At 41.9% G+C, this 13,763-nt stretch overlaps 1 protein-coding gene across 2 annotated transcripts in view; it reads left to right on the top strand.

Moving 5' to 3' along the window:
• The window catches only part of CYFIP1 (cytoplasmic FMR1 interacting protein 1), a 74,180-nt gene extending 61,312 nt beyond the window's left edge, over positions 1 to 12,868 (top strand). The window contains 6 exon segments of one of the 2 annotated variants that reach the window (XM_057368098.1): positions 4,425 to 4,555; positions 6,769 to 6,841; positions 7,990 to 8,084; positions 9,197 to 9,435; positions 10,338 to 10,485; positions 10,946 to 12,868. In XM_057368098.1, coding sequence (XP_057224081.1) covers positions 4,425 to 4,555; positions 6,769 to 6,841; positions 7,990 to 8,084; positions 9,197 to 9,435; positions 10,338 to 10,485; positions 10,946 to 11,122 — 863 coding nt within the window. In that variant the 3' untranslated portion in view covers positions 11,123 to 12,868. 2 annotated transcript variants of the gene reach the window in all.
• The last annotated feature ends 895 nt before the right edge of the window (positions 12,869 to 13,763 follow it).

Genomic DNA, 13,763 nt, shown 5'->3' with positions numbered 1-13,763 from the left:
GACCACCCTGATGATTTCAAAAGGGCATTAAGAATTCATTAGATACGCAGAACAGTGGAATATTTCTTTCTAGCAAAATAAACATAGTGCACAAATTCCATGKCCATAGTTCCTGGATACATGTATATGCTTAAACCTGGTGAGTATTTCTGTTGAAGGGAATGGCAGGAATGTTGATGTGCAGAGTTAATGATGTCTCTTGTGAGCCAAGAAGTATTTGGAGCCAGCACTTGAAGGTCTGTATGAAAGTGAACATAAACTGAAGGTCATTATAGCACCCAGATTCTTGGGAGCAGCATTTCTGTTGCAGATTAGTAGATTTTATTTGAYAGTAGTCAAGTCAGTTCTTTGCAGAAAACAATCCAAAACACAACTAGACCAAGAATTATATGCAAGATTGTGTTTGTTCATAGTCAGAAATTCAGTTCTAGAATTAACAGCTTATTTTTGTCCTAATCTTTTAGRTACCAGAATTGTTGCAAGCCCTGGACTATGTTTGATTTCAGTTTGTAGGTGTGAATATAGAAATGAAAGGTGACCAAAGTTAAGGAATCCAACCAGCTTTGCATTGCATGTGTTGATTTGCTCTGACTTCCTAAATTAATCAGTGTACAGACTGCACAGCTGAAACTTGGCATCTGCTGTTTGAGTGCTGTTGAGATAGGATTTTGGAAGCAGAGAGGAAACCTAATCCTTTACTAATCTTCTGTACTTTACTGGGTCTATTTTATATCAACAGTCTTTGCTTCTGTTGGGATCTGTGTAAATCAGAAACTGGGATTATAAGATCAAGTATTATGACACCTAATGTCATCCCATATGCAGGAATAGAGGGATTGAATTAAAACTGCTTTCTTGGAGAGGAGGAGCAAAAAACCTTTATTCATTTACCTTGCAAAATCCTGTGTATATATAACTAATTCAGTAACTTATGAATTGCACCCACAAACAAAATTAGAGGAAGAAGGACAGTTGCAGGCAATTAAGTGAAATTAACTTTCCTAAGACACTTGTTCTTTTTCCAGGGCTTCAGTAAACATTCATAGCTTTTAATAAAAATACATTTCTGTGTGCTGTGCACAGAAACATAATTTGGAATGCCATTGCTCAAACATTAATGAAAGCATGATGATGTACTTTTGCCACAGGACTCCACTGAGGAGCAGATTGTGCTTTCATCAGAAATAGCCTGTGTAGCTCTGTAAACTTTCAKCTGTTTTGCTGATAGATGAAGCTCTTGATCTAAAGGGAAGAAGTACACTGATAATGGCAGCATTTGGAACWCCTGCACGCTAAATACTGGCTGTCAGATTTCAAAATAATGTCACGATTTGTTCATGAATGTGTGTGGGTGTGCATATTCATCTATCTGTATATGGAGACTTTGAGTGAAGAAATAAGGAACTTTGTTACAGACTTTGAGAGGATCTCTGTCACCTGTACTGTGAGTGAATGTAAAAGACAAAAAGTAATTCTCATGGTATGAACCTCGGGCCTCTTTGACTCCTACTGTTCTGCTGCTTTGGTTGTACTTAATGTCTTGCTTTGGTTTCAGTCACACTTTCAGTATGAGTTTCTTGTTTCTGGTCACAGTTCGCTGTGCAGCTCCTGATTTCTCTATTGCCATCCCACTCCTTTATATTTGCTTTAGGTGACATGGGTTATTTTCAGGGTTTTGCTGCTCATGAAAAAATATTTGTCATCTTTCCAGATGTCAGCCTTTTTTCTGAAACTCCCTGCAAAATCCACAGGYGGGGTAGGGGATTGAGTGCAGTCTGAAAACGCTGCTCTTTTCCCTCCCTGTCATGACCCATGGTTGTTTCCATGTTGCAGCAGCAGAATCWTCCTTGCTGTTCTGCTCAGCTGTTTCTCACCACACTGCTCCCCATTCACCTTTCAAGCTGAAGGATGAGTGTTCCTGTGGCCATACATGTCCTCAATATCTTGTTTGCTCAGATAGTGCTTTCTCTCCATGGTGACCCTGTGGAAAAATCTACAGCTCCTCGTTGTGTTTCAGGTGGTCTTCTGTTGGTTCACTGTCAATCTCTGTGTGTGTGGCACAGATACTAAGACTAGAAACATTGGCAGATATTCTGGTTTGATTTCCTCTATGGCACAGGCTTAAGTCCAGGATAACACAATMGACTTTTGTTTGCAGAAGGTCTTGGAATGAGGAAAGTATTTGACTTMTAGCAGTTCATCCTTAGAAGATCTTTCTTTTTAGTCACGGAAATAATTTCATCAAGAAACACAAAAGAAATACTAGGATGTGTAACTAAAACACTGTAGGTTTGTGATAAAGCTGTTTTCACTTCCCTAACTTTGTGTTTTCTTCCCAGCATCAAAAACTACTGGGGAAAACATTTTCAGCCTTTTCAGTCTCATCTCTACAATGGGAGTCCCAGTATTCAGCACTGCAGCATCCCACTGCTGTGGTGGGCAGGTGTGTTTGAATGATAAACACAAGTGTTCCCTCTCCTCAAACACCTGGGGATTGTGACTGGCCTGGCATTCAATGAAYACTGRCASCCTYTCCCAGAGCTCTTCTATTCCACAGYCCCCATATTGTGGGGAGGAGGGAAYTGGTGATGTGCTGGCATTGTTTGCTTTTTAGCTASTTATCAATGTGTTACCTTTGTATAAATTAAGCTCAGCAAGCACTCACTATGCCTAACCCTTCTCCATCAGTTTTTCCGTTTTGTTTTTCTCTCAAGTCACCAACATACTAAAGTTAGGTCTGAAATTCACCTCCACTGAATGCTTGTGGGAGCACTCATTTACTGTTAATTTTCTATTGACAAACATTTCTTTGAGATGTAACAGAGCCAGCCCTACACCCCCTCATTGTGCACTTTTCTGATGTTGTGTGTTACTAATTTTAGTGATATGAAACTTTCTGTAGAATTGTGTGGGTTAGCTACGTAATTCTCTCCTTCACTGTGTTTTCAAGTTCCTCTGCTGAATTTGAGGGTTTTCCTTGGAATGGATACGCTGCAGGCTGTATTTCATGTTTGTGTGCTCTCCCCAGCCATTGTGTTACTGGGTAGATACCCAAGTACCATCTCCTGCATGGGAAGTGTTCATCAAGGGAACTCAAGGGAAGGTGCTGAATGACATCTGCTTTCTCTTTTCTGTCTCCTCTCAATTGCTTTAAATGCAATTGAGTGGAGATTTATCTGGCTTAATTCACTGTTATGGAAATGAACTGCCATGTGCAGTGTGCAGTTTGAAAGTTTTGAATGATGCATTTTCTTCTCAGTCAAGGGTTTTGGTGGCTTTTTAGAAGGGCCAGGCTTGTGCAGAAAGATTGAGAAATGCTGATAAAAATTAACTTGTGAAAAGCTGAAGAGCCTTTCTGACCTACTGAAGTTCTCTGTTCTTCCTCTCCCATCCTGCACATGGCTTTGACCTCTGAAAGATAACCAGACTGGGGCTCTGCAGATGTGCTGAGCCTGTGGTTTCCTGGGCTTGTCTCTACTCAGGGGGCTGCACAGCTTCTCTGAGACTGGAGGGCCAGGAGCTGGAAGTCCATCAGCGTGTGATGCATCACCGTTGTTTAGCAGAGGTTTGATGGAAAAGACATATGCTTATGTTAACTCTGTGGGTTTGAAAATCATAATTTTAGCTGGTTTTTAACAGCTTTTGGCAAAACTTTGACAGAAGCTGCGTTCTGGTTGTGCTTGTCAGCAGGATCTGGTGCACTCTTGCCAACAGAGCTTGACTTGTGATCTCTGCTATGAGAGGTCACAGATCATCTCTGACCCCATGGCACTGTCAGATTCATAGCCTGACACTACTTCTGTTCCCTGTGTCTTAGCTCTCTGCTCCTTGCTGGCTCTGTYATCCATGAAAATAGCAGCTGTGGATTGAGGTGTGTCAGGTGGTGCAGCAGGTTGGGGAACAGTGGCTGGAACAGGACTTACAGCAGATGAGAGCTCTAGTCTCTCTTCCTGCTCCTGGATATTTTTTTCTTACCTCCCTTTCTAGGAGTGAAAAGTTAGGCACTACATTTTGCATGATTTGTCCAGTTAAAAASGTCAGTGCACTGGCTTAACACTTCATAACCTCTGAGTTTTAATGCATTTAAATGCTGCTCCTTTCAGTTTCCTCTGGGCTGCACATCTGGAGATAAAATCTCACATACTGATACATAGAGAGGGAATGCTCAACCTGCATCCTCTGTTATTTGTACTCTCAAACAGTGTATGGATGCACATTTCTGCAACCTTAGAACAGACAAATTGATTAGAAAATCAGAAGCCTTTTGAAGCAGAAATTAAAATTAGTCCTGGTTCATATGACTCTTATTCATACAATCAGGATCTTTTGTCTGCTTTCCCGAGGTAACAAGTATGCCTGTGTGGTYGTCACTAGATTTTGTTCTGGCTCCTGAGTATTTTTTTTCACTTCTCCTCTGATTTCAGGTATCTTGGAGTTTTTTCACCATCAGTTGAAAGACATTGTTGAATATGCAGAATTGAAGACTGTGTGCTTCCAGAATTTGCGGGAAGTGGGAAATGCTGTCCTGTTTTGCCTTCTCATTGAACAGAGTCTGGTAGGTGCCTGCTGTGCTAGTTTGAAATCCATCTGTCTCTCAGAATGTACTCTCATATTTTTGTTACTAACGTCATCAATAACAAGGTTGAAATCTGTGAGTTTGCTGTTACTGATGGGCAGATGGGTAGAAGCAGTCCCCTGCTCTCATCTCTTGCAGGGCTTTCATGCCCGTTGGATACGGTGACGCCTGGCTTTGCTGGGTGAGAGATGTTGCCTCTCATGTGGTACCTGAGGATGTGGCATTGGGACCCTCATCATAAATTATAATCACACACAGCACTCCTCTAGCCAGKCACAGTGTGGCCACTCTATGTCAGTGAGTTGTGTGTCTGGTWCCACTGTATTCCTTTCCTGCATGTCACTCCTGTCGAGGTCTGAAACATCACAAAGTTAGCATGGCCATCCTTGCCTATCCTCCTTGTTGCTTGGATGACTGACAGTGGTGCAGGAATTCATTCATCAGTCCTAGCTTGAACGAAGCTGTGAAACGTCAGTCTTTCAGCTGCTTCTGATACATCTAGAGTCTACCTTACACTATGCAAACCTGCCCACTGCTTGATCTTTACCTCCACCTACAGTTTTCTTTTCTCACCCTTCTTCCACATTATTACTATTTGCTGTTCAAACAAGATGGCCCGACCTGYAATTTCTTTGTTTTCACTGCTTTTGGGTGCTTACAGAGGAAAGGTGGGCATTGGTAATGGATGAGAACAGCAATAGGTGTGCTGGCTTCCCTTCCTTTACCTTCATGGTGCTGTTGAATCTTGGTTGGGGAGTGTGTGCAGGCACCCTACCCAGGCTGTGCAAGCTCCCAGTGCTGCTGAGGTTGGGTGACACTCAGAGATCTTTGCTGACTGCAAACCAGCCACGTCATTTCCTCAGCAAGCTGGCTGGGGGCCTGCTGTTGGACTAAAATAAATCCTCACGGAAGGCTCCTTCTCTAGGGTGTATYTAAGCTGTTGGTGTTAGATAAGGTAACATGCTATTCCTCAGAGTTCCTGCTCATGTGTTAAAAGATCCCTCCCTCATGGGGTAGAGTAATTGAAGGGCTGGGTGACAAGCAGCAAACCTGTAGTCAGCAATGGCAGAGCTGAAACAGAAGGAGAAACTGGATTGCTTTGGATTCAGGCTGAGCAGGTACGAGGTGAAAGGCCAGGCAGATGAGGGCCCTCCCTCCCTCCTGGGAGGACTGAGGGTGAACCAGAGTGATACCAGCATGGAGGTACCTTCTTTAGGACACTGTTGAAGTTACCCTTTCTAGTCACACACCCGTGCTCACTGCTTTTGTCCTCAGTCAAGCCCCAGTGTCCTGTCATACATTTCAGTATTTTTCTATTGTAGTCATCCATCATAAAAATCTAGACTTCAGTGCAGAGCAAAGTGTAATTCTGAAATATATCTTTGATAGTGGGTGGGTCTTATTCATCCTGGCTGCCTAACACATGCAATTCTCTGGTTGACATCAAGGAATTAGGCCTGGAAAAGGCACATGAGCCCCGGCACCGTGGCCTTGCTAGGAGTATGGGTGATGAACAACTTTGCTAATATTAGTGTTGAGGGATTACAAATAAGTAGGGCCTCTGCTTCAAAAATGAGGAGAGGGTCTCAGCAAAGTCATGCATCTGCTTCATGCATCTCTGCATTTTCTCTGCATGTGTGCACAGTAGCCAAGAAACAGGAGACATCTGTCTTCCTTTCCCCTGACCCTAAAGATGCAAAAAACTTCCTAAGACGTGGTTCACRGCTGCTGTCATATGCCTCAGCCTGCCTGGCAGGGAGATGCTCCCACCACGAYAAGCTCCCATTAGGATAATGGGCTGTGGCTCTGGTAAAAATAACCATGCAGTGAGTCATCTTCTTCCCCTGTTTGTCTGTGCAGGAACAGTCTGCCGCTTTCCCAYCGAAATTACTCATTCTGCATTAGTTTATTAAATAAATACCCTGTCCTTTATCAACTGCCAGCTGAGGGTGGGAGGGGAGTTGCTGGAGTTTATTTATGAGCTCMGAGTAACCTGGTGAAATGAAGTGGTGTTTGGGAGTGATCCATGGGGAGAGGCAGGGCTCGGAGCCTGCGGTGGTGACRGGGCCCGGCTGCCCTCTGGTGTTTCTGGGTGGCATCGCCCTGTGTTTGGAATCCCGTTGTGGGGGTCTGGTGTGGTTCGGGGATTGTTGCTTCTGTCCTAAATGCCTGTCGTTTTCTTTTTGTTCCAGTCTCTAGAGGAAGTGTGTGACCTGTTGCACGCAGCACCGTTCCAAAACATCCTGCCCAGGGTTCACGTCAAAGGTATCGGCAAAGTGAAAATACCTTCCTTGGGTAACGCTTTCCCCTTCCCCTTTCCCTGCCTGCTGCTGCGGTTTCAGTAACCACCCCCAGCCACCCTTTACCACAGCACTGACAATTACAGGACAGAGGTATCAGACCCAGGCCTCTTTGCCTGGCTGAAAAAACAAATGTTTCCTGGCCATGGTCTGTGCAAATTACAAGGGGAAGAGGAGGAATGCCATGACAGGGAAAAGCAGGATAGTTTCCCAGAGCAGTGTTTWTCCTGCTTTGTGCATATGGTGAGARCAGCTTTTTCGAAGCTGCTGTTTAGCTTATAGAATTGTCAGTTCAATGGGGTGTAGTGAGGTTTGATCACACCGAGCAGGGAGTCTGTCAGCAAATTAAGTGAATGTAAGTGGTCCCTGTAGATTTCTCATGTCCTTTCCACTAAACTAAATATGCAGTAGTGAATATTTGCAGGATTGCTTCCTATGGTATCTGCTTTCCTCATCTTTCATCATCAGAAAGTGAGTTGTTCTCCCTCCCCCTTGCCCTCTCTTCTTTCATTGTTTATCCTCTGTCCTCCTTCTTTTCCATTTCTCACTGCCTGAGCAGCTGATTTGTTCGGCTTGGAGAAATCTCATCAGCTACAAAACTTTGAGAATGTTTCCATTCCCACAGTAGCTACTTACATCTCTGCATAAAAYTAACCAGACCACTGTAAATGGTATTTTCCCATTCACTAGAGAACATTTCCTACTTGCCAGCATTGAGGGAGTGCCAGCTGCTTTTTAGCTTTGTTATACACAAGTTTCCATCCTCATTTTACCTCAYCTTCTAGAGACAAACATTTTATGTCTAAAGACAACCTAGTTGTCTTAGTACAAGTGGRGGTCAAATATCTTAGCAGCTGCAGCATAACTGAGCCTTATATTGTTCCTTGAATTTAATTAGATGTATTCTACTACAAATCCTTCTTTCTGTTTGCATGTGTAATGTAGCACTTTTAAATATGTGTGTATTTTTTTGAAAGTACATTGAAGATTAACCAGCTATTTAGTACTTTAATTGCCTATAGTTCTTCCTCACTGGATAAAGATTGTGTTAAAATAAAAATTCTCTTGGTTAATTGCAATTTATAATTTTCTCTTCGATTTTTTTTCTTTCAGAGGGTGAAAGACTTGACGCTAAAATGAAGAGACTGGAATCAAAATATGCTTCACTACATTTGGTTCCTCTCATTGAAAGACTTGGCACACCCCAGGTAATCTCTCTCGTTTGTGTCACAGGCAATTCAAGCAATTTCTGAGCATCAGAAAGCCTGTCCTGATAGGTCTGTCAGAACTTCAACCTGCACATCCAGCTTGTTCACAGAACAGGATTCTTATTTAGATCCATGAATTTAGTAAAGCTGTAAAAGCTTGGAAGTTTAAAACATAGGAGACTGGGGCAGAAGTGGGGGGGAAAAATGCTAATTGGTGTATGTATGTTTGGGGGAAAATGCTGATTGGTGTATGTATGCTTGCAAGTGATACCCTCCTAGTGTAAAGTCCGGCCTGGGAGCTCCTTCTGCAAATCCCACCAAAAGCAATCAGTTTTCTTGTGCACATGTATATATATTATTAAAACATTTTATCACTCTGTCAGCCACTTAGAAACTCTTGGAAAATGAGCTGTCATATGAGTTGAGCTCTCCTGGAAGCAGTGACCAAMGAGAACATTCTTGAACTGCCTTTGCAGCTTCAGCACTATTCCCCTTTCTCCCAGCATGAGGGTACATTAATCCCCTGCTAACCTTAGCAGTTTACTAGTGGCTGAGATGTGAATAGTAGAAAGTAAGAGCAGAATGCCCTGAAGCACTTCAGACTGCTTTTGTCATCGTAGGTGCTGCAGCTCAGTAGGCAAGAGCTGCAGCAGATGTGTGAAGGCATAAGCTGGGACAAGCCTCCTGTGGATTTTGTCTGAGCCTGTTGGTGCTTTCTTTGGAGCGTTCTCATCTCTAACAGCAGCAGCTGAGGGAGGTGCAGGAGAGCACAGGCAGGACCTACTGCAGAGTGATGAACGCTTAGATTTTGTTTTCTGCCTCCACTCACAAAAAGAATTTTTTTAACTTCACTGAGACAAATCCGGGACTAGTGTTAGTGTTACTCACTTTAAGWCTGTCTGCTAGAAAAGACTCCTACAATTTTCTCAGATTTTTTTTCCACTGATCTGATCCCCAGATTAGCAGTCTTTGACCTCACTTAAAGTCAGAAGRCATTTCTCCTAGAATAAACCACATGCAACTGAAAAATGTATTGTATTAATTTTTTTAAATGAAATCTTGTGGTGAAGTGGCTTTTGCCAGGATTTTGCACTTTGTTTCTCTCACTTTAGCAAATAGCAATCGCGAGGGAAGGGGACCTGCTGACCAAGGAGCGCCTCTGCTGCGGCCTGTCCATGTTTGAGGTTATCCTGACGAGGATCCGCTCCTTCCTGGACGATCCCATCTGGCGTGGGCCCCTGCCCAGCAAYGGGGTGATGCACGTGGATGAGTGCGTGGAATTCCATCGCCTCTGGAGCGCCATGCAGTTCGTCTACTGCATCCCCGTGGGAACACACGAGTTCACTGTGGAGTACGTACTGCCAGCTGCCAGCAGCCCCCGGGCAACAGTGCCTGGCTTGTCCTCCTGCCGGTGGCAGCGGGGCTGGAACGGAGGTGTTGTGTGCCTGGCTGCAAGAGCGTAGTGCAAAACCAGGGAAAAGTGCTGCCATCACCGGGAGGGGCTCGTAATCCACCAGCACAGAGATACTATTGTGTCTTTAGTGAAAATAACCCTCTATTTTAAATATTGCCAGTGTATAATGAATGATCTGGTGACAGGCACGCCTTAGCACTTGTCTTTCAATAGGGGTCATACCCCTATAGACACCCAGCTTAAATAAAATAGCAGAATACTTGTGCATCTATCTTTAAAAAGTATTCTTTTTCTGAATTAACAGCAAGAATGAGCACTTGGAATTTAACATGATTAATATGGGTTAGCCATCTTAACATGGTTAACATGAGTTAACCAGGAACTGTTGGTTGTTCTTGGTTTTGAGAATATCCTCATTTTGATAAACTSTTGAGCTGTAACATGCTTTTTACTGAGCAATTAGAAAACAGCATAGGACATTTGCTTCCTTTCATGCCTGCAACCTAAAGAAGCAGAGTGGTGTTGAATTCCTGCTTTGTTTTCTTTGAAAGCATTGTTTCCATTGAAAATGAAATGTAATGCCACAGGAGTCTAATGGGGAGTAAATGTTTTTGGAATAATTCAGTTATGTAAAATTGAAGGAGGAGGGGAGTTCTGYTTTTTTTGTTAAGCATCCATTTGCCTGTGGTGTCTCCAATGATAATCAATATACCAGAGCTTTTGCTTTCTAGATAAATGTCTAATGTATTTATTGTTTAGTGGGGTGGCTGATTACCGAGTGTTTATTGTGACTGTGTTGTGAAGATGTAGGTGAAACCTGCTCTGTGTTYCTGTTTCAGGCAGTGCTTTGGGGATGGTTTGCACTGGGCCGGCTGTATGATCATCGTGCTTTTGGGGCAGCAGCGGCGCTTCGATGTGTTGGAYTTCTGCTACCACCTGTTGAAAGTTCAAAAGCACGATGGCAAAGATGAGGTTATCAAGAATGTGGTGAGTTGGAAAACATCTGTATTGGCTGCAGTAATAACGACAACAACAACTCAGAATTGTTTGTACTCGGATGCAGTGTAGATGTGGCAATMCTTTTTTAAGAATAAATTGCTCAAAATGAGGGCATCAGGATTTTCAGAAACAAAGGATTAAGGCATTAAGGCTGGAGTTTGAAGACTGGTCAAGCAGAATTCTGGTGTCACAAATATATGAGATTTTCTTAATGCTTTCCATCTCATGTATGTTCATTCCAATAATGACCAGCTTGAAACTGAGCTTCTTGGTACCCAAAGCGGCGTCAAAAACCAAAATGCATGTTGGATTTCCACTGGCTTAGCAGTGCAAGGGAAACATTTGTAACATTGCTGGGAGAAATGGGGTAACAGCATTTGTTGCTTTTCTGGCTAAGGCTCTTCATATCCAAAGCTAATTCCTGTGTCTGTTTTTTTGATGTTTGCAGCCTTTGAAAAAAATGGTTGAGAGAATTCGCAAATTCCAGATTCTGAATGATGAAATAATTGCTATTTTGGACAAGTATTTGAAGTCCGGCGATGGAGAGAGCACACCCGTGGAACATGTGCGCTGCTTCCAGCCACCAATTCATCAGTCCCTCGCCAGCAACTRAATTCTCACCTAACAATACCTTTTGCACCTATTTAGGCTAAAAGTGTGAGGAAAAAAGCAAGAAACAAAACCCACACCAACAGTTTTAAGGAATACTCTCATCTGTATTTTTCAGTATGCCTGTGCCATTTGAGTGGCACACTGTTCTCTCCAGTCTCCAAGCACAGTAACTGTATACAATCCATACTTATTTTTCTAGACTAAAATTTTATACACTTTGATTAAAAGCCTGTAAGATTTTTGAAATCTCCTTGCATTCCTGTCCTGAGGTGGCCATTTTAGACYGGACTGGTATAATTTTCCCCTGAAAAGCTATCAAAGTAATGGCTGTGGAGGATAAAAAACGATTCTGTAGAAAAAAAATTTTAGAAATCAATGCATAATTGTTTGTATTAGAGCCTTAATTGCTTAATTTGCCTTTATTAAAAAAAAAACAGAAAAACAACAAAACAAAACAAACTCTGCTGGTGCTTTGTGAATAATTTTCTAGTCAGTTGATTCTTTTTCCTCTTTGCAAAACTATTCTCAGAGATCAGTAATTATGGAAATGAAAGCTAATTGAAGTGTTTGTTTCAAATTTATGTCACATGGAGGGTGACAGGATTCTGATGTTTTTACAAGGTAGAAGTTTAATTAGAATGGGACCTGTTTACCTTTTCCTAATGAGAGCTTCTAATACAATTTATATTTTAGCTAGCAATATATACCCACGTACCCAAACACATTTACAAGCAATAAGGAATTCTTGTTTACAAGAATCTTGACTAGAGTGATCAGGTGTAATCTATTCCAGTACATAAACTCTRATGATGTTAATCATGATTTATTATGGAAAGTACTTGTTCAATCACACTTGCTGTATTATGCAAACCCTGCATCAGTAAAATTGTAAAACTACAATGATAAAAGTTTAATTTTAAAGCAACTCATTCAGCCAAAAGTAGTAACTCCTGCTTGCGTACTCCAGGATGCTATCAGTTGGCTTTGGGATCAGCCCTAACCAAGTTGTTAAGATGACCAGAACAGACACAGATGGATAATTACATGTTTTACCCAGGATATGGATTTATGGAGATGTTACTTGGTAATGTTTCTAGCCCATGGTGTGAACCCAAGAATGCATCCCTCTAAGAACCTGTTTTGCTCCTKTCCCTCTTACTAGTTTGTGGTTAGGTTACAGCATACTTTTTCTCCTGYTCAGCTCTTTCCCGGTGCTTCACAGCCATGGAATTGACTCCAGCAATGGGTAGAAATCAGCTTCTGACAGGAGAGATGCACAGGAAGTGAGGAATATGGTAGGTAGTGGAGTGGCAGAGAACTCAATTTTGAGGCAAGAAATTAACTGAAATTTCCTCAGTTAAACAGAGGTTGGAGATTTTCCAGGCAATCTATCAGCAAGTTTCCACAATCACAGGTTTTSCCAGGACATCTGTGCTTGAGTGCTACCATTCTGGAGTGGTGTCTGTCATGGTGAGAGTGCACACAAGGCTGCCCTGTGTGTGGGAGACAGAAGTCAGAAGCACTTGTACTTTGTTACGCCAGATTGTTGAAGGATTTCTTTTACAAGGTGTTTAACAGATGATTTTAAGAAACATTATTTTAGTTTGCAGAGGACTGTTGGTCAGCTAGATTCTTCCCTGTACTTCAGGTTTCAATTCAGAAAATGAACAACTTTCCTTATTTGACATCATCATGGGTTTAGGGTATCTCACATACCTGAGGCTTTGGCTTGGCACTGGTGCAGAAATGGTTAATTACTAAAGCCTGATTATTTTTTTTTGTTTTTTTTTTTGTTTAAGAACTATTTAAAAATAACTAATCAGGATGTGAATAATTTCTAATTCTTACCAGTTAACTTTTAGCAGTAAGAGACTTGGTCTCTGAACATCTTAAAACTATTAGCTTAAATACATACTTTATGAACACTGAGAAGAAAAAAGTTTAAGACATTTCAGACATAAATACCTCCTAGGACTAGTTTCCCTTTTTTAAAATGTAGATCTTTTTTTTCAACGATTGTAGACTTGAGAGGAGCTAAATATTCTTTGCCTGGTGTTACCTTCTCTAATCTAAAAGGAAAAACACAGCAAGATGCACAAAAGGTGTAACTTTTTCATTTTTAGTTAGTTCTCGTCAAAAACTAGAGGCCTCTTGTCTGGAGGCCAAAGTGCCCATCAGCACAGAAAGCAGCAGACTGTTCTGTGAAATGATTACCTGCTCCAGGCTGCTGCTTTGATATTAGAACAGGCAACCCCACAGCTATTCCTCAGCTGTTTGATGTCTTCTTGCTTGTCCCTGGTTCTTGTGCTGGTTTTTGCGCAAGTACTGGAGGGACTTTTTCCCCTGACTGAGCACTGCTGACGTGATGTCCCTTTTGATTAGGTAGATCAAATCCTGTTTTTCAGACAGAATTTAAAAACCTTTTTCTTGTTTGTCACCTTTGCCCCTCCTCTATGTTATGGCAGCAGTATTTTGTTTCACAGATGGTAAACTTGGTCTTTTTTTCTGTCCTAGGAAAAGTCTCCATTTCTCTTAAAAACTAAGGAGTAAACCTGACAACATCCAGCAGTAATTATTAATCTCTGTCCCAACTTTCACAAGCATGGTAGAAATGTTCTTATATAAAACATATACAAAACTTCTGTATATAAAAC

This window comes from Malurus melanocephalus, unplaced genomic scaffold, assembly GCF_030028575.1.
Source record: "Malurus melanocephalus ecotype Western Australia unplaced genomic scaffold, MMel_1.1 scaffold_88, whole genome shotgun sequence".
Classification (NCBI taxonomy): Eukaryota; Metazoa; Chordata; class Aves; order Passeriformes; family Maluridae; genus Malurus; species Malurus melanocephalus.
Note: the sequence above shows the minus strand (reverse complement) of the source record. Positions and strands in the feature narration are given on the sequence as shown.